The sequence below is a fragment of the Selaginella moellendorffii genome, unplaced genomic scaffold (genome assembly GCF_000143415.4).
Source record: "Selaginella moellendorffii unplaced genomic scaffold, v1.0 SELMOscaffold_5, whole genome shotgun sequence".
NCBI lineage: Eukaryota > Viridiplantae > Streptophyta > Lycopodiopsida > Selaginellales > Selaginellaceae > Selaginella > Selaginella moellendorffii.
The window spans coordinates 2,322,674-2,341,283 of record NW_003314266.1 but is presented as its reverse complement, the minus strand read 5'-3'; the positions used below and the strand labels follow the sequence as shown (position 1 = coordinate 2,341,283).

General features: G+C 48.7%; 5 protein-coding genes across 8 annotated transcripts; 4 read left to right on the top strand and 1 right to left on the bottom strand.

Annotated features, from left to right (window-relative positions):
• The first annotated feature begins 57 nt into the window (after window positions 1-57).
• On the top strand, window positions 58-4,956 carry LOC9659051 (pullulanase 1, chloroplastic). Of its 4 annotated transcripts, XM_002965192.2 has the most exons (30): window positions 58-324; window positions 383-557; window positions 633-734; window positions 793-928; window positions 980-1,032; window positions 1,082-1,190; window positions 1,238-1,374; window positions 1,418-1,617; window positions 1,664-1,807; window positions 1,869-1,929; window positions 1,982-2,102; window positions 2,163-2,253; window positions 2,306-2,399; window positions 2,450-2,545; window positions 2,602-2,742; window positions 2,794-2,844; window positions 2,893-2,963; window positions 3,018-3,110; window positions 3,164-3,254; window positions 3,317-3,388; window positions 3,436-3,492; window positions 3,540-3,608; window positions 3,660-3,716; window positions 3,767-3,841; window positions 3,889-3,977; window positions 4,024-4,101; window positions 4,161-4,299; window positions 4,351-4,460; window positions 4,522-4,621; window positions 4,684-4,956. In XM_002965192.2, the coding sequence occupies exons 1-30, from the start codon at window positions 89-91 to the stop codon at window positions 4,786-4,788; spliced, it is 3,153 nt and encodes a 1,050-aa protein (XP_002965238.2). In that variant the 5' UTR covers window positions 58-88; the 3' UTR covers window positions 4,789-4,956. The 4 variants fall into 4 exon arrangements, with proteins under 4 accessions (XP_002965238.2, XP_024525388.1, XP_024525389.1 ...); XM_024669620.1 differs by having other exon boundaries at window positions 2,794-2,963; XM_024669621.1 differs by having other exon boundaries at window positions 84-124; window positions 612-734; window positions 2,794-2,963.
• A 1,134-nt stretch (window positions 4,957-6,090) lies between these two features.
• LOC9660242 lies at window positions 6,091-8,553 on the bottom strand. The gene is made up of 8 exons (XM_002964848.2): window positions 7,948-8,553; window positions 7,763-7,902; window positions 7,611-7,710; window positions 7,452-7,550; window positions 7,052-7,399; window positions 6,900-6,992; window positions 6,636-6,842; window positions 6,091-6,559 (listed from the first exon to the last, which is right to left on the bottom strand). Exons 1-8 carry the CDS (start codon window positions 8,323-8,325, stop codon window positions 6,230-6,232), a joined length of 1,695 nt encoding a protein of 564 aa, XP_002964894.1. The 5' UTR covers window positions 8,326-8,553; the 3' UTR covers window positions 6,091-6,229.
• Window positions 8,554-8,973: 420 nt separating this feature from the next.
• On the top strand, window positions 8,974-10,419 carry LOC112344720 (pentatricopeptide repeat-containing protein At4g02750-like). The gene has a single exon (XM_024670040.1). It carries the CDS (start codon window positions 8,974-8,976, stop codon window positions 10,417-10,419), a length of 1,446 nt encoding a protein of 481 aa, XP_024525808.1.
• Window positions 10,420-10,460: 41 nt separating this feature from the next.
• LOC9660240 (NADH dehydrogenase [ubiquinone] 1 alpha subcomplex subunit 13-B) lies at window positions 10,461-11,401 on the top strand. The gene is made up of 3 exons (XM_002965190.2): window positions 10,461-10,672; window positions 10,902-10,973; window positions 11,034-11,401. The coding sequence occupies exons 1-3, from the start codon at window positions 10,461-10,463 to the stop codon at window positions 11,182-11,184; spliced, it is 435 nt and encodes a 144-aa protein (XP_002965236.1). The 3' UTR covers window positions 11,185-11,401.
• Window positions 11,402-11,992: 591 nt separating this feature from the next.
• Window positions 11,993-16,653, top strand: LOC9659050 (probably inactive leucine-rich repeat receptor-like protein kinase At2g25790). The gene is made up of 3 exons (XM_002965189.2): window positions 11,993-13,436; window positions 13,503-16,146; window positions 16,211-16,653. Exons 2-3 carry the CDS (start codon window positions 13,536-13,538, stop codon window positions 16,564-16,566), a joined length of 2,967 nt encoding a protein of 988 aa, XP_002965235.2. The 5' UTR covers window positions 11,993-13,436; window positions 13,503-13,535; the 3' UTR covers window positions 16,567-16,653.
• Window positions 16,654-18,610: the final 1,957 nt, after the last annotated feature.

Sequence of the window (18,610 nt, the reverse complement as noted above, 5' to 3'; positions counted from 1 at the left end):
GAGCTTGCCAAGTGGCGCTCTTTTTTCTTCTTGTCACGGGCAAGGGCTAGCGCCTATCATTTCATCCCATCTTTCGATCGATCGATCCATGGCGCTGGCGGCGGGCAGCAGCGGCATTCTCCAGGTACGCTGCGCCGATGAGATTCGCGACTCGCGCGCCCTGGCGCCTGTGCAATGCCGTGGATCGGCGCTGCGAAAATCGCTGCGCGCGCAATATTTCGCCACGAGGATGCATTGCCTCGCCACCGCGAGGAGAACAAGGCTGTGGCGGGTGAGAGCTGTGGCGGATTCAGGGCCGCAATCGCGGAGGATTCACTATCACAGGCACATCTCTGTAGCATTGTCTTAAAACTTTCGTGCTAATCTTTACTCTGTTGTGTAGGAACGATGGAAAGTATGACGAATGGGGACTTCATGTCTGGGGAAGTCCAGAGATTGCCACAAAATGGGAGAAGCCTTTATCTCCATCGGGATCGGACAAGTTTGGAGTCTACTGGGATTTGATCGGCCAAGGAGTCGAAAACATCAACTTCATCATTCATCGTGGAGATAGACAGGTAGATGGCTGTGGTAGAAGTTTTTCTGGCATTTTGCCTAATACTGATATGCAGGCATTCTTCTGCTGCCATTAGGATGGTACTGGCTCGATGAATTCTCAACACAAGGCTGCGTGGATTGTGTCGGAGCGGCCCACAGTGTTTTACGATGAACCGGACCTTGATAACTTACCTCAGGTCCGATTAGTAGTGATTTTATTCGAGCTCGATGCTACTGTTTTTTGTGTTCTTCCAGGGGAATTTGAATCTTGCAAGAGTTTTCTGGGTAAATAAGGACTTGCTGGCCTGGAATGTGGATGCACAAGATGGAAGCTTCTTCTTACATGCAAGCCAACACGCACAACTACAACTTACTGGGCGAGGCATAGAAGGTGGAATGTAATTGTCCCGATATTCGGTTCTGAATTGCTTGCTGGCTCTAGGTGCCGACACTATAATTCAGCTGGAAGTTGACACGCATGATCTTCCGGCCGAGGTAAACTCGTATTGCTTGTGGCGCGAAATTACCAATTCGACCTTTGCAGGTACTGGAAAGGCTCCCACATATTTCTGGCTATCATGCTCTACGGCTACCTCGTGACGCGGACTGCAAGAAACTTATAAAATGTCAATTGGCAGTAGGAGCAAGTAATGGTAAGCGCACATGAAGAATCATATCTTTGTTCAATATATGAGTACAGCTTATGGAGCACCTATTGATGCATCTGGAGTACAGCTTCCTGGTGTACTCGATGATGTCTTGCGTTATGATGGTCCACTGGGAGTGACATTCTCCGAAACAGAGTGTACTTTCAGTATTTGGGCTCCCACTGCTCAGGTTTGTTTCTCTCAAGTTCAAGTTTACGAAGTTTTGCCTTCAGAATGTCCGTCTTTTTCTGTACACAGAACCCTCAGGAGGAGAACCTGAGGCCGTTATTCAGCTTGACGAGAAACATAACGTTTGGACTGCATCGGGACCGAAAGACTGGGTTGGAAAATATTATTTGTATGAGGTGACTGTCTTTCATCCGTCCACATTACAAGTTGAAATTTGCCTCGCAAACGATCCCTACTCGAGAGGGTAAGTCTGTCCTCGTAGAGACTTTTTTTCTCTGATGTTTGCTCAGCTTGTCTGCTAATGGAGAACGATCTCTTGTTATCGATCTTTCTGACCATAATCCTGAAAACTGGGATCGTCTCTCATCTGAGAAGCCCATGCTTCATTGTTTCAATGACATGGCCATTTACGAGCTTCACATACGGGACTTCAGGTAATTTTTTGTCTGTACCTTTTAGAGGTGGGCATTATATTTATTTTCTCTGTCGTTTCAGTGCAAGAGACCAAACAGTACCTGAAAATTTACGAGGAACGTTTCTAGCATTTTCTGAAATGGTTTGTACAGATTCAAAGTATTGCTTTTGTTCATGTGGCTGGCGTGTCGCAGGAATCTGCTGGAGTGAGGCACCTGAGGAGTTTAGCTGAGGCAGGTCTCACTCATGTACACCTTCTTCCTAGTTTTGACTTCGGAAGTGTTAATGAAGTCAAGGAAAAATGGAAGACGCTTGGTAAACGCTTCATATCAAAATTACCTTGGGGTCTAAGCACAGCCACTTCATTACTGCTAGATTACGACAGACTGGAGGGCCTTCCACCAGATTCCGAAGAACAACAGGAGGCTGTTGTAGCTATACAAAACGAAGATGGATTTAATTGGGGGTACCTTTTCCCAGAAACTAGAAAGTAAATGTTTGCTTTTTAAATGGTGCAGATACGACCCCGTCAATTGGGGTGTTCCCGATGGAAGCTACTCCACGGATCCAAACGGACCCCGCAGAACATTTGAATTTCGGTCAATGGTCCAGGTAATTGTTAATGCTCGTGACTTTTCTGAAGTAACGGATATTTCTATCAGTCGATAAATCGCCTGGGCCTGCGAGTTGTCCTGGACGTTGTGTACAACCATTTGCACGGAAATGGTCCTTCGGATCATCTCTCTGTTCTGGATAAAGTAAGTGAGCTTTTAAATCTGCTGGCACTAATTTTCACTCTTTGAATCAAATGTAGGTTGTTCCCGGATATTATCTTCGTCGAAACAAAGACGGAGTCATTGAAAACAGTACATGCATGAACAATACTGCGAGCGAGTTTTACATGGTCGACCGGTTGATAGTTGATGACCTGCTGATGTGGGCGACACAGTATAAGGTCTGGAATCTGTCTTTCGTTTATTCTTACCGTCGCCTTGATCGATGTTAGGTGGACGGGTTCAGGTTCGACCTTATGGGACATATCATGAAAAGAACTATGGTTTGCATCTCGTGCCAGTTTGTAAGTTGGCCTAAGACCTCGTTTCAGATGCGAGCCAAAACTGCACTTCAGAGTTTAACTGAAGAGAAAGACGGTGTGGATGGATCTAAAATTTACTTGTGCGGTTTCGTGCCTTTGCTTTTGGCATAATTGTAAGTCTTGTTCGTTTTCAGATACGGAGAAGGCTGGGATTTTGGAGAGGTTTACGGAAATGGACGAGGTGTTAATGCAACGCAACTTAACCTGCCAGGAAGTCAAATCGGCAGGTGACGCAATGTCTTTTTGTTTGAAGTGTGTTCTTACAATATCAGAGTTGCAGTTTTAACGATCGAATGCGAGATTCGGCTATTGGTGGATCTCCTTTCGGTGATCCTCTCGAGCAAGGAATATTCACAGGCCTTTCTTTGCAGGTGCCTCTTTGTGTTTTTTTTTTTTTTTTGGTTTCTTTCTGACCTGAATTTGCATTTTCTAGCCAAACAGTTTACCTCAAGGCGATGAAGAGAACATGGCCAAGAATTTGGCTCGCGGCAAAGATAGGATAATCGTAAGCTTGCTCAAAATGGACTTCAAAGAGCTCATGTTTTCTTACAGCTTGGATTGGCCGGAAATTTAAGAGACTACGTTTTCGTGGATTTTGAGGGTAGAGAGGTAACTGTTTTTGTCTCGTGGAAAAGAAACCAAGATCTCTTTCACAGGTTAAAGGGTGTGAGGTTTTGACGCACGATGGTAAACCCGTTGCCTACGCTGCATCTCCAACTGAAATAGTATGCTTGATAAATGTATTTCTGTCTGCCTACTGATTTTGCATTTTGTAGATTAACTATGTCTCTGCTCATGACAATGAAACTCTCTTTGACATCATCATGATGAAGGTTTGTGTTTGTGTAAAGGCTTCCTTTTGTACTTATCGTCTTTTTCATAGGTGGCGGAAAGTGTGAGCTTGGAGGATCGCTGTCGTGTCAATCATCTCGCTTCGAGCATAGTTGCATTGTCACAGGTAGATAGCTTTTGATTTATGTTATTTCGCTTAACCATGTAAATCAGGCAATTCCTTTCTTCCATGCTGGAGAGGATATGCTTCGCTCGAAGTCACTTGATCGCGATTCTTACAATTCGGGAGACTGGTTCAATAGGTCTGACGCAGTGAAGCAAAGTTCAGCTCTCATTTGGCATTTCCAGGCTTGATTTTTCGTATGAAACAAACAACTGGGGAGTCGGATTGCCACCGAAAAGCAAAAACGGAGAAAAATGGCTAATGTAAGCTCGCCCTCGCTGCTTTACTCGTCTCATAGGCTGACACAAGCTTTCTTTCTCAGCATGAGAAAGCTTCTAGGTAACGAGTCATTGAGACCGAGCAAGGATCACATTCTCGCGGCCGTAGCAAACTTCCAAGATCTGCTGAAGATCAGATTCTCGTCCCCACTCTTTCGACTGAAAACCGTCAACGCCATCCAGGTAAGCACGCTGCAGTTTCCAAACACTCAATTACTATCGGGGTTCTTTCAGGCTAGACTGCAGTTCCACAACACCGGCCCTGCGGCAATTCCCGGGATTATAGTCATGAGCATTCATGATGGCGATGAAGGAGAGCCTGGACTCCTCCAGATCGACTCCAAGTATACTCTCTCTCTTTCTCTCTGAGGAGCTTTGGGATCTCTCTAACTTATTCTCTGGCAGCTTTCGGATCATCGTCGTGGTAATCAATGCTCGTCCAGACGAGGGAATCCTCAAAGTTGGCCTCTTGAGAGGCTTCAAACTAGAACTCCACCCCGTCCAGGTATCGCACTGCCTATATTCTTCGTGGAAAGAAAGGAACTAACTCTGGCATCCTCCAAACAGGCCGCTTCCCAAGACGAGCTCGTCAAGGCCTCCAGTTGCGATGATGGAACCTTCGCTATTCCCAAACGAACAACCGCGGTTTTTGTCGAGAAGCGATGCTGCTGATTGACTTCGTCCTCTTTATTTTCCAGACAAGAACCACTTTCCAGGAAAAACGAAAAAAAAAAAAAAACAAAAACAAAAATAAAAACCTTCTGTGGTAAATGCTGCTATTTCGGAACTTCGAAGCCAGATTCCTTGGTCATCTCCTAATTGTTAAGACTGAAAGAAACATCCGTACCCCACATCGTACCAAAACACAAAATGCCCTTTAGAGGCAAATGTTCCGAGAGGTGTGTCATTTTTCTCGAAGGCGAAGTGCATACATATCTTTATCACCCAAGCAAATCCAAGCTTTTTATTCCATTTAGTGCCTGATCGCCATAGAGTTGAGCTCCATCTTCACTGCCAATGTTGGATCTTCACTGCCAATGCCAACAACTAAGAAGAATCACTTCCTAATCTTCTTGGTGGAATTGCTTTTTCCAAGTTAATATTGATAGTTTCAAATGTATTGATGGATGAGAAAGGCCATGCAAAGTCTACAGGTGCTAGATCCCTCTTTATAAACCCTCTTCGGCAGTGTCTCATATCAAGGACAGTTCTTCATCGTTTCTCTCATTCCATGGTGGCAACAATGTTTCCTCTTGGGGGTCCATTCGTCCAAAAGAAAGTCTTAGTTCCAAATCTCTGCTTTACCCGCGGAGCTCCAGTTGAGTAGGAAATTTAAAGTCACAACAAAGAGCTAACAATCGTCTTCCTCACTGGACGATGAGTTGTAGTCGTACGTATCGGTACCACATTGGAGGCCTGCTGCAACCGCAGAAAGAAACAAAAGTTGTGAAGGAGAACTCTGGGAAAGAGAAGCGAAAGCGAAGTGTTTTTCAAAGGACTCCGAGTCGTGGAACCTGCTCATGATTCGGCAGACGTTTGAGCCTTGGCGCTTGGGCTTGACAATCACATTACTTGCCGCTGGATCAATAGGCTTGTGGAGCCTTGGAACACCACAGCGGTAGTTCTTCCCTCCCTTCGCCTTGCTTGTGCCATGTCTTGCATCGTTATTGCATCGAGGCAAGCTTTCCTTCCTTCTCTTCTTCTCTCACGCGAGCGCCATACCCTCTCCGAAGTACTTGCGCTGTACGCCTGCTCATTCGCCTAACCTTTGAGCTCTTCGATTTTCATATTGGTAAACATCGTATTGACTTAAGTTGACTTTGTCACTAAAGCTACTCTTTGACGTTTGAGTCCTGGCACTGCTCCGGCAAAAACTATCTTGAGATGTGGGCGTTTCTGGGAACGTCTCCGTTGATGTAGGACGCAACATGCAGAGAGAAATACTATATCCTATACTTTGTCCTCAACCCAAAATACTTAAGAAATCGCAAGCTTGAGATTCCAAAATGCCTCAGGGACGCTCTCCTAAGTTTTTGGGAAGTTGTCTAATGCTCGGAACGACGATCCTTGCTTGACAAGGAGAAGGAACAAAAAAGAAGAAAGTAGAGCTCTCTTACAGTCCCTTGAAGGCCTCGGCTTGCAGCCTTTCGAGCGGATCTTCGCCGTTGACGACCCCGTCCCGCAACGGCGGCTGCTGATGCTGATGCTGATGGTTGAGATGTAAACGCAAATGGTTGCGCCCGTCCTCGATGGCGGTGGCGGAGGAAGGGACGTCCAGTGGAAGAAAATAAGGATAAGCGGTGCTTAACACGGGGGGCTGGTCCATCCCCCCAGTCCTGTTCAAGAAGCGCCGTATCAAGCCCCGCAAAAATGGAGCCATGGTGTCCGGCTCGTGTTCATGGTAGTACATGAGCCCGCCCATGCACAAACAAAACAGTGCTACCTGTTTCAAGTAGAGAGAAATACAAGTCAAGTTTGTGAGAATCCAAGGAAACACTAGAAGAGAGAGAGAGGCTTACTTCGGCGTGTTTGATGTTAGGTAGCAAGTGCCTGTTTATCAAAATATACCACAGCGAATCCGCCGCTCGGGGAAGAACATAAAGCGCTAGCTCAGAGCGCCGGCCTTTCTTCTCCAGCATTGCCGACAGAGACGCGATGGCTCCCGCGAACCAGTAGATGAATCTAAAGTCTTTGGTCACGGCTTTTCGCTGTAGACAAATGATTCCCTGGGACCAAAAGCCAGAGCTAAGTTACTATCACCTGTGATGCCAGAGACAGCATACCTGGTAGATGCCAACAAATGCGGACAAGAAGTAAGTAGATCGCACTGCGCTCTTGAGCGCGTTCCAGAATGTGTGCATCGGTGCCTGCATGAACTGCAAGAGCAAGTGGAATGAACAAACGAGATGGAAAGAGAAGCAAAGAAAAAAGTTACCTTTTGGACGTTCAAGACCACGAACGGCACGAACGTGAGAGAGAGATACAGCGGGAAAGTCTTCTTGAATGTCGCGCGCATTGCTCTCATGTTGTGCTGGAAGCAAAAAGGAGATTCCGGGTGGACGCACGAGCAAGGTATGATGGGAGCATTACGCTGCAAACCCGTGAGAGCTTGACCTGTGCGTCTTTCCACAAAGGCTGAAAGAGCCGCTATGTCGATTGGACCACCTCGGCAACTCTCGCGCACCGCTTTTAGAACTGGCCTAGCAATGGGGCCAGTCTTTATGATAAACTCGAGGTAGGATTCCGGTAAAGTTTCTGGCCTCATCACGTACGCGTACATGATCTGAAAGATTTCAAAATGAGACTGGAAACTAGCGTGAGATTGGAACTTATACCTGCGCGGTAGCCAGGGAGAACAGCAGAGTATCGCCATGCTTCCAGTGGCTTCCCCAAAAATGGAACTTGTCCTTCGCCTTTGCCGAGTTGTATGTGCACTGCAAGCGTCTTATCTCAGGAAAACTTCGAAGGAACCAAATCATGAAACCTGCTAGTACCTGTGCAACTCTTGCGAGCAAATACAGAGCAAAAGTCCGCCTTTTTGCAGGATCATCCAGCGAGAGCACAGACAGCCCAGCAAAAGCTCCAGCTATAAAACTGTGGGGAACGTAAGGCTAGATAACACAAGAGAGAAAAGGCGGACGCTTACACGTTCAGCGGAGTATCCTTGTTTCGAAATCTCCGTAGAAGGCATCGAATGCCATGGAAAGCTCCAGCGAAGCCACCGAAGAGCAAACCAGTCCGGCATGCTTCCTCCCTCACAATAAGATTTTTCTCCGACAATAGCAACTGCGTATTTCCATCAACACGGAAGAAAACGAAGACGTCACTTACTTGTAAATCGAGAAATGTGTAATGGGGTCTCCTCTTCGCAAGCTTGAAAGCCCTGAGCAGCACGCCAATCCCAACTCTCACACCATACGCCAGAAGAAAGCTCTGGCAAAGGCTCCCAATCGCATTCGCGATGCAAGAGTCTCCATGGTGACAAAGAGCATGCCTCCCATCATACAGTGACCCCTCCGGATCTTTCCCATGGCTCCTGTTCAGCGCCTTGATCGCCTCTCTTAGCCGGGCCTCCGCCTCGCGCAACCGCCTCTCGGCCTCGGCCTTCTCGATCGAAGCCCTCGCAGCTCGCTCCTTGGAGTTCAATGCCGTGACCACAATCGGCGCCAAGGGCTTCTCCAGGAAATCCCCGTGATGATGCGATGCCATGGCGCCCGATCCAAAACCCAGCGGCCAGCGGAAGAACTCATGAATTTCGCATCTCAGGAGCCAACAATCCCTCGATCCTGTCCTCCGCTCGATCCCGACACGAATCGATCGAAATGCCCGCTGCCCGGCTACATGCACCTAGAAATCCATCGCGAAGATCGCGAAGCACACCTGGATCCCTGCGAATATCACGAAATCGTGACGATCATCGCGCATTGCCCTAAAACGAGAATTTCAAAAACCCTATCCGGCCTTTGCGCCGAGTGTCGCTTTCATCTCGCCTGTTGGCACATGACACGTGGTCGGCCGGCGGCTTTTTCCAAGTGACTTGGCACGATTATAGACGTATGGTCAATCGAACGGCCAATGGCTGCTCCCTCCACAAATTCTTCCGAGAGTTTTTCTAGGGCAACATCTTGTTCTTCCAACACGCGAATCAAAGAAGAGATTGAGATCGCAACTTTGATCAAAGAATGCGGGAGGCTTAGAGATTTGTCGAGAGGGCGGGCTATTCACGCACAAGTCGCCGACTGCTGCTCCACATTCCTTTCGAATCTCTTGATCGAGATGTATGGGAAGTGTGGCAGAGTGAAAGAGGCGGTAGCGATCTTCCAAGGGATCCATAAACCCAATGTCTTCTCAGCCAACATGATGATCAAGACATATGCCGAGAATGGGCATTTGGAGCTCGCTCGAGGGGTGTTCGATTCCACTGAGGAAAAAGACCTCGTGTCGTGGAACACTATCCTTGCAGCCTATGTCAGTGCTAAAGATCTTGGGGAATCTAAGAAATTGTTTGATTTCATTCCTTGCAGAAACGTTCTCACCTGGACTGCTCTGCTCCAAGCATATGCCGATGACGGGAATCATTCCAAAGCTATAAAGCTTTTTGAGAATATGCCGGAAACGACTGTGGTATCGTGGACTGTGATGCTGGCAGCATTCACAAGCGCTGGGGATATTCTAGGTGCTTGGAGGATCTTTCAAGAAATGCCCGAAAGAAATACTGTGAGCTGGACGGTCATGATGCAGGCAAATGCTACTCTTGGGCATCTTGAGGAATCGAAGAGAATCTTTCTCAGCATGCCGGAGTGGAATGTGGTCGCATGCACGGCCATGATCCACTTACATATAGAGGCTGGGAATCTCCAGAATGCCCAAGGAATCTTTTACAACTCGATGGCTGAGTGGAACGTAGTATCGTCTAATGTCCTCATTGCTGGCTATGGAAACCAGGGGGATATCCACCAGTCAAAAAGCCTATTCGACAACGCCATGGAGCGAGATGTGATCACTTGGACAAGCCTTCTGGTTGCCCACGCCCAGAATGGGCATCTGGAAGATGCGAAATGCATATTCGACTCCATGCCAGAGTGGGACACCACTGCCTACAACGCAATGCTAGCGGCGTTTGCAAGCAACGGGAATCTACAAGATGCCAGGAATATCTTTGATTCAATGCCTCACAAAGACGTGGTGACGTGGACATCACTGTGCGTCGCATATGCCCAGGCAGGGCATCTATGGGATTCCATGGCCCTGTTTGGGAATATGCCAGACCGCAACGAGGTATCATGGAATGCGGTCCTCGCGGCATTGTCACGGGGAGGGAATCTTCGGGAGGCAAGGAATTTCTTCGAGAAGATGCCACGCTCGTGCTTCGTCCAAGCAGTGACATGGAACTCCATGCTCGCGGCATATTCCCAGTCTGGGAATCTCGTCGGCGACCTGGCCACATTCCACGCGATGCTACTCGAGGGTTCCAATCCGGACGAACTCTCCTTCATCCCATTGCTCAGCGTGCTCGCCCACACGGGGAAGATCGAGCAGAGCTGCCGCTCCTTCGCGTCCCTCACCAGCGATCACAACCTCGCCCCGACGCGCGAGCACTTCAGCTGCGCGATCGACATCCTGGGCCGATCCGGGCAGCTCCAGGAGGCCGAGAATCTCCTCAGGGGAATGCCATTCCGCCCCGATCCAGTGGCGTGGGCGACGATCCTCGGCGCGGGAGCTGTGCAGAGCGATTCCCCGGCCAGCGCGCGAGCGGCCAGAAATCTCTTTGATATCTCGCCCAAATGCCATGCCCCAATTTAGGGTTCTTCTTCGTTTAGGGTTCTTGGCGAGGTTCAAGCGCGATGGCGGAGACGGTGGTGCGCGGCCAGAAGGGCATGAGCTCCGTGAAGGAGCTGCCCGTTCTCCAGGACAGGCTCCCACACAAGCTCCCGCCCGTGAGGTATGGCGCTAGAATCCCTAACACAGGCCCCAGCGGCCTCACCGTGATGGCCGTGGTGGGATTCATGACGTTTTGGGGACTGTACAAGGTCGGGCAATTCAACAGATATCGCAGGTATGCATCCTTACCCGCATTCTTTCCTCTAGCTCCTTTTCTCCTCTTGGGTTTGATCTCTCGCTACGCAGTTTTTGCAATTTTCTCCTCTTAGTTTCTCGTTTCTTCTCTGGTTTTGACCTGAAATTGCTCTCTTGCTACGCAGTCTTTGCAATCTAGCTTGTTTTCTCCTCTTTAGTTTTTCGTTTCTTCTCTGGTTTTGATCTCAAATTCCTGTCTCGCTACGCAGTCTTTGCAAACTCGAGAAGAAAGCCTGCCGCTTCGCAATCACACCCTACATTCTCGCCGAGCAGGACATAAGGTAAGATTTGCCGAGCTACAATTATGCTTCGATTCTAATTCCAAGCTTCGGTTCTTGCAGCTATGTGAATGCTCGTAAGAAGCAGCTGGAAGAGGAAGCCCGGATCATGGCCAACGTTCCCGGCTGGGTGGTCGGAGAGAGCGTCTATCACACCAAGAGATGGATGTCCCCGATGAGCGATATCTTCCAAAACCGAGAGTGGCGACTGTAAACAAATCAATCCATCCAAGCCAAGCTTGTATGTAGACTCGGTCCTTTTATTTCGCACCACCTGTAATAAGCTCACTATAAGTAGGAGGGAGTGGATTTTGGTTCTAGTCAACGACGCTGACTAGGATTTAGTCCAGTCAATTTCGTTTACTAGGGTTCGTCAATTGCGTTGACTGGTCACTTTAATACATTTTCGCTCCGAGCGTTGTTCGTTGGTTTGTTCTTATCGCTATGCCACTCCAAAAGAGAAAAGATCTCTTGGATTGACCTTCTAGATGCCCGTGACTTTCGTCGCGATATGTATGACAAGAAAAGATAATTTGCCTCTTCTTCCGTTGCTTGACGGCATTTCTAGATTTTTGGTCTCGAGGTCAAAATGGCGGAAAGTCGCCGCTTTATAATCCGGTCCCATGTTCGAACCCTGTGCTCTGTAGCCGCCTGCCAGGTGTCGCACGCTCGATTCCTGCCAGGCCAAAAAAAAAACCACAAGTAGCGGCGACCATTATTATCATTATCAGCACGCATTTTGTTTTAACGCGCCACTAGTCGCCATCGAAATAACATGACCGATGTGAAGTTTTTACCACAGTACTGTCAGTGTAGATTCTTTACCGAGGTGACTTTTTTCCACCCCGGGACAACGCCCACCGTCGGATGCGAGCCCTATCGCCCAAGTGTGTGGTCAGTACGGCCCCGCCGCCGTGACAGCTGGGACCGTTATCTACGGCGCGCCTGGTTCGAATTCCAGCGGCCCAGATTTGCCCACCCGACGTGCGAATATTCCTGCGAATCGTTTCCCATCGGTTTTGTCAAGTGTGGTGTGCCTTTCAAACGGAGTTTTTGGATCGATCTCTTTCTCTCGATCGAGTTCTCTGGGCTGCGAAAGTTCCACTGGACCGGATCATCATGATTGGTCACACAGGATCACCCAGATGAGTGGAGCGGAGCATTTCTCCGGAATGCGGGCAATAGTTTTGGTCTCCTCTTCTTTTTTTTTTTTTTTTCTTTCCAAAAATCTCTGCAGCGGCGAGTGCGACTGCGTAGCGGCAGCAAGCGGCGCAGCCTTTGAGAAATCCATCCCCTCCACCGCATCTTCGTGTCTCAAAAGAATCATAGCTTTTTCCACTCTCTCTCGCTTGGCTCTTTTTCGAGCTCTGTGAGCGCATCGCAGAAGAGAGTCATCCCCATCATTGCTTTATCGCTTCCATTGTCTGGCTTCTCTCTTGATCTCCATCGCTCTAGCAGGTCAAAATTGTGATGATCAGAGCAAGGGGGTCCCTGCGCAATAGTGAGAGTGAGAGCGGTCGAGCTAGCCTTGCAGAGAGCAATCAATTCCATTTGCGTCCAAAGCTTTTCCTTTTCTCGCTTTCCTCTTTTTCGCTGAGCTCATACAAACAGGAATCGGTGTTTTCAAATCCAACGCATTCATGTTTCGTGGGCCACGCCGACCAGCACCACGCCCACAAAGGTCCAACGCTATAAAGCATTTGCCCCTCTGCGGCATCTGCTGCAAGCCACAAGATCCAGCGATTTCCTCCTTGTGGGCTCGATAATTTGCTGGAAACTTCTGCAACCCATTTCTCCGCTGCGCTCTCTGAGCAATCTCACGTCCTCGTTTCCTGCATCGGCAGCGGGAACCGCGAGATCCGATTCGATCTCCGCTGCCGGGCTTTTTGCTCGATCCTCTGCCAAATCCAAGCGCGATTTATAGCCTTGTCCCGTGTAGGACTTTCTCGATTGTGTTCTTGTGTTGCAGGTTTTGAGGCATCCATCCCATCCATCCCAGCACAGCACAGCGCAAAACAAATGCCCGGAAACGCGTCGAGTTGGGCACTTGTCAATTCCCCTCCTCCATCTCGGAAATAATTTGGAGAGCGCCAGCCAGCATCAAAACACCCAGTTTCCTTTCGTTTTCGCTATCGTTTGCTTCCTCTTGAATTGAACCAACATCTCGTCCTGGAATCGCTCGTCCTTTTGCTATTGCTCTCATCGATTTCTTCTTCTTTTTTCGGGTCTTTTTCCCTCATTTTTTTCCTCCATCTCTCTTGCCCTTCGTGCAACAGCCTGGATCGAGCTCCACGCAGACAGACCACCCACAAAAAGAGAGAGAACTTCGCAAAGAACTACGAAGAGCCAGGGGTTTGGAGCTTTTCTTTTATACGCTCGCTACGAAGGGAGCGTATCTTCCTCTGTCTTGGCCAGGAGAAGCAGCGCGAGATCTCGTGTTCCTCGTACAATCGCAAAGAAAAAGGAGTACGTAGAAAAAAAAGGGAAAAAAAGCGTTTTTTTCTCATGGATTGACAAGCTTCTCTTCTACAGTTGGTTCTTCTTCCCTGCATTCTCGAGGAAAGGATGGAGTTTCGAAAGAGTAGAGCGATGGTTCTTGCCGGCATTGCTCTCGTGATTCTCGTCCAATTCTCCGCGGCGGCGGCGGCGGCGAATCCAGACGTGGATACGCTGCTCCGGATCAAGAGCTACATCCTCGACCCGCTCAACAAGCTCGAGAGCTGGAAGATCGAGTCCTCCCAGGCATCCGCAGCGCCCTGCTCTTGGCTGGGGATCACTTGCGACCCGCGGAGAAAAGCCCAAGATCGCAGCAACTCTTCCTCGACGTCGCCCGGCACCAGCGTGATCATCGCCATCGACCTCAGCAGCAGCAATCTCTCGGGCACAATCTCCCCGGAGATTGGATCGCTGGGCGCTCTCCAGAGCCTCAATCTCGCCCACAACAATTTCACGGGCCCAATCCCGCCATCGCTCGCGCAATGCTCGTCGCTCAAGCACCTCAACCTCAGTGACAATGCGCTCTCGGAGAAGATCCCAGCCGTCCTCTTCACGGGGCTCACGCAGCTGGAGACCGTCGATTTCTGGATAAATTCCCTCACGGGAACGATCCCCCGGGAGGTGGGATATTCCCCGCGGCTAGAGCATCTTGATCTTGGCGGGAACTACCTCGAGGGTTCGATTCCCGCGGAGCTCTTTAATCTCTCCTCGCTGCGCTACCTTACCCTAGCGGGCAATTCCCTCGTCGGCTCCATCCCGGAGGAGATCTCCAAGCTCCAGCGCCTGGAATGGATCTATCTCGGCTACAATCAGCTCAATGGATCCATCCCGCGCGGCATTGGATCGCTGCGCGACTCGCTGCTCCACCTCGATCTCGTCTTCAACGATCTCTCGGGGCCGATTCCAGGGGATTCCATCGCCAATCTCTCCAGGCTCGAGTACCTCTTCCTCTACACGAATCGCCTCTCGGGCGAGATCCCGGCGTCGCTCGGCCGCCTCCGCCGCCTCATCTCGCTGGATCTCAGCAACAACACGCTCTCCGGCGCCATCCCGGGATCGCTGGCCGACATTCCAACGCTGGAGATCGTCAATCTCTTCCAGAACAACCTCTCGGGGCCAGTGCCGGTGAGTTTCTCCGCCATGCCCAGGCTGCGCACCCTAGCGCTGTGGAGGAATGGGCTATCCGGGACTGTTGATCCGCGGCTGGGCACCGCCTCGAATCTAACGGCTGTGGACCTGTCCACCAATGCGCTCTCGGGCTTGATCCCTCCGGCGCTCTGTGCCAATGGCGGCCTCTTCAAGCTCATCCTCTTCGACAATGCGTTTGAGGGGCCGATCCCCGACGGTATCGCGCGCTGTGCCAGCCTCAAGAGGGTCAGGATCCAGAACAACCGCCTCACTGGGAACGTTCCCGGATCGCTAGCGCTGCTAGAGGAGCTCTACTTCCTCGACATGTCCAACAATCGCTTGTCCGGGAGCATTGCCGGGCTGAATTGGAGCTGCCCATCGCTGCAAATCCTCTCGCTCCAGCAGAACTCGATCGAGGGAGAGATCCCCGCCTCGATCTTCCAGCTTCCAGCGCTGGTGGAGCTCCAGCTCGGCGCCAACGAGTTCCGTGGAGAGATCCCGGCCACGATCGGCGAAGCCCAGCTCCTCACCGAGCTGGATCTCAGCGGCAACCATCTCTCCGGCGGGATCCCATCGCAGATCGGGCATTGCTCCAGGCTTGTGTCCATCGATCTCAGCGAAAACATGTTCACTGGATTCATCCCGGCTTCGCTCGGACATATCTCCACGCTGAGCACGCTGGATCTCTCGAGAAATCTCTTGGAGGGCGGGATCCCTGCGACGCTGGCATCGATGCAATCGCTGGAGTTCCTCAACATCTCCGAGAACAGGCTCTCTGGAGCGTTTCCTTCCTCCGGAGCTCTCTCGGCCATCGTCAACTCGAGCAGCCTGGCGGGAAACGAGCTATGCAGTACGACACGTCAGCTCGGCTTGCCGACTTGTCGGTCGCTAACGAGTGCCACGTACGCGCTGAGCTGGATCCTTGGTGTTGGTCTGTGCCTGTGCGTGGCGGCCGCGCTGGCATACCTCGTCCTCCTCTTTCTCAATCGCCGGAGGCGTCACGTACGTCCCCAGCTCGAGGAAGATCTCAAGGCTTGGCATCTGGTTCTGTTCCACAAGCTGCGATTGAACGGCGAAGAGATAGTTTCGAGCTCCAGTTCTTCATCGTCTGACGTCTTCGCGGCCAGCGATCAAGGTGGCAACGTTTTCAGCGTGAAGAGGTTTCTCAGGAGCAGTGGTCTGGGCTCGGACTCCGAGCTGATGCGGCGGATGGAAGCGGTGTCGAGGCTCCGGCACGAGAATGTGGCAAAGGTTCTGGGGATTTGCACGGGGAAGGAGTCGGCTATGGTTCTCTTCCAGCATTTGCCGCAAGGTAGCCTTGCTTCGGTTCTCTTCCCCGGGGAGAAACCAGACGCTGGCGCTCTGGGATGGAACGAGAGGTATGACATTTGCCTTGGAACAGCGAGGGGGCTCGCATTTCTTCACAGCAGGCCGGAGCGGATCCTCCACGGGAGCCTCTCGCCTCACTCGGTGTTCCTCGACGTCAGCTCAAGGCCAAAGCTTCTTGTGGAATTTGCAACCTTGGAAGGCCACTGCTGCTACTTAGCTCCAGGTAACAAAGAACTGCCAGAGTTCTTTTCGTTCTCGGACTAAAATGTTTATTTCGTCACTTGCAGAACTGAGCCATAGTAAGATCTTGACCGAGAAGACGGACGTCTACGCATTTGGGATCACTGTTCTAGAGCTCCTCACTGGGAAGCAAGCCAGCAAGAACAAAAGTGGCGGCAGAATCGCGGATTGGATCGAACGCTGCATTGTCGAGAAAGGTTGGCAGGCTGGAGACCAGATTCTGGACGTGAGCACGGCGGGACACTCTCCTCTGGTGGATGCGGAGATGATGCGTGTGGTGAAGATCGCGCTGTGCTGCACAAAGCCATCGCCGGCCGAGAGACCTGCAATGGCGCAAGTTGTCAAGCTTCTGGAAAATGCCAGGCAAAGTTTGCCGAGGTTGGTGCAAATGATGGAAGTTTAGAGCAAGCTTCTTAAATAGAATAGGATTTGAGCCTATGAATCATAAAATGCTTCTGGTAATTTCTTTAGCTTTAAACTGTTTAACATATACCTGTCTTCACAAGCCACCCATACTGAAAGGGAATGGATGAACTACAACCAGATAAACTAAATTACAACATCAAACAAATTAAATAATTAAGATATTTAATAACATATTGTGAGTGCATTGAATATGGAAATAGAATATAGAAATGTGTGTATTAATTAGCTCAATAATTTTAATTTATATATAGAAGCAAATAGTTTATATTAAAACCAATCTAATGCTACTAAAATCCCATTACATTAGTATTATAGAAAATAATTAAGATTTTTGCATGAATGAGCCAGGATTTGATCTGGAAAAACAACAAGAGGAAGCATCAGTGGATTGTAGATGGTGTTAATTGTTCTTAATCCATTTGTACGAAGCATTTCAACCATTACATATGCATAATTTCTCAAAGATCTACTTGTAAACTCGTCAAGTACATCTTGTATTACTACTTCTCCTAAGTCATGAACAAACAATAAATAACTCGAAAGTGTTTTTCCATTACAATAAATCTACTTTAAAGATGTAGTGGAGAGCATAACAACTAAAGGTTGAATTTCCTCTTTAAACCATACATTTTTAATGCCACTATACTCTAACAAGATACACTTAATATTTCACTTTATCTCCGGATCCACTTTCACTAACCATGGCATCCCAAGAATGAGATCCACACGATAAATATTTACGAAATAAAAAGTCTTCACAATTGTGGTTTTGCCAACCAACACTTCCAACCCCTCTACACAAGTATCTAAATGCTGAGTAAAGGTAGTTGCACCTTCCACCATATATAAAAGAACTCCTCGTGTCACCAAACTATACTTCGCAACAAATTTTGCAAAAGTAAAGTTGTCATTGCTCCCACTATCTAATAAAATTTACATTGGACCACCACAAAACACGCCCTTCAGCATTAAAACTGATTCTCGAGCTTCATTTTGTTCCACACAAAAAGAATAGTCAATCTTTTACTGATAGTAAGTTAGAAGCTAAAAAGTTGCAAACTTTTCAGTGTGAGAAACCATTTCGGTCGGAGGAAGAAGTTTTCGATTATTGCTCATTAACTCAACTGTGCCTTACTGCTTGTTCTTCAACTGTGGATAATCAGCTTTATAATGTTTGAACTTGCTACAATGATGACAACTTTATTTCTAATTCTTCACAAAAAACTTCTGCTTCTTTGACCCCTTTGCATCTAAAGTAGCCATCACTGACTTTAACTTGTGATGCTTGTTCCCATCCTTGTGTCCACAGTGATCATCGCGATGACTCTCGACAAAAGGACTTCTCAAACACTTGCGAGATTCATTGTTAAGTTGACGAGCCACATCAAAGAGCTCTTCCAAACTCTTTGTAGGCTGAGAATGACACAAGTGTTGCCGCATACTCTCACTATGAAGGCCATCAATGAAGTAGGATTTGTTCTTATCTAAATCCTTCGTTAAAACACTTTTAATCAAGGGAGTAAACTTCTCAATATAGTCCCCGAGCATCATTTTCCTTTGTTGAAAATGTAAAAGTTCTGTATAAGCATTCTCCACATCATAGTGAGGGGCAAAACGTAAACGAAAAAGCAACTTCAAACCCATCCATGGTAGACACTAATGGTTTTTTATCCACAACACGAGACTCCTTAAGCTAATTCCACCACCAAAGACCCACAAAACCATTAAAATAGCCACTAAAGCCTTTGCATCTTAAGTTCCTTTAATAGCCAAGAACTTCTTCACATTTGCTAGCCAAGCAAACCACTCATCCACACCACCATCACCGGAAAAGGTTAATATATTGAGTCGATCTACCAAGGAAAGCTTATTTAGAGCACCACCACGTTTAGCCTTGAGTGTCTTAACACGCTCATGCATGGTATCCATCATGTCATACATCTCATTTTACATCTTTTACTAATTTTGATTAAGGGTTTACAGCTTATGAACAATATTTTGAATGGTTCAAACCTTCGTAC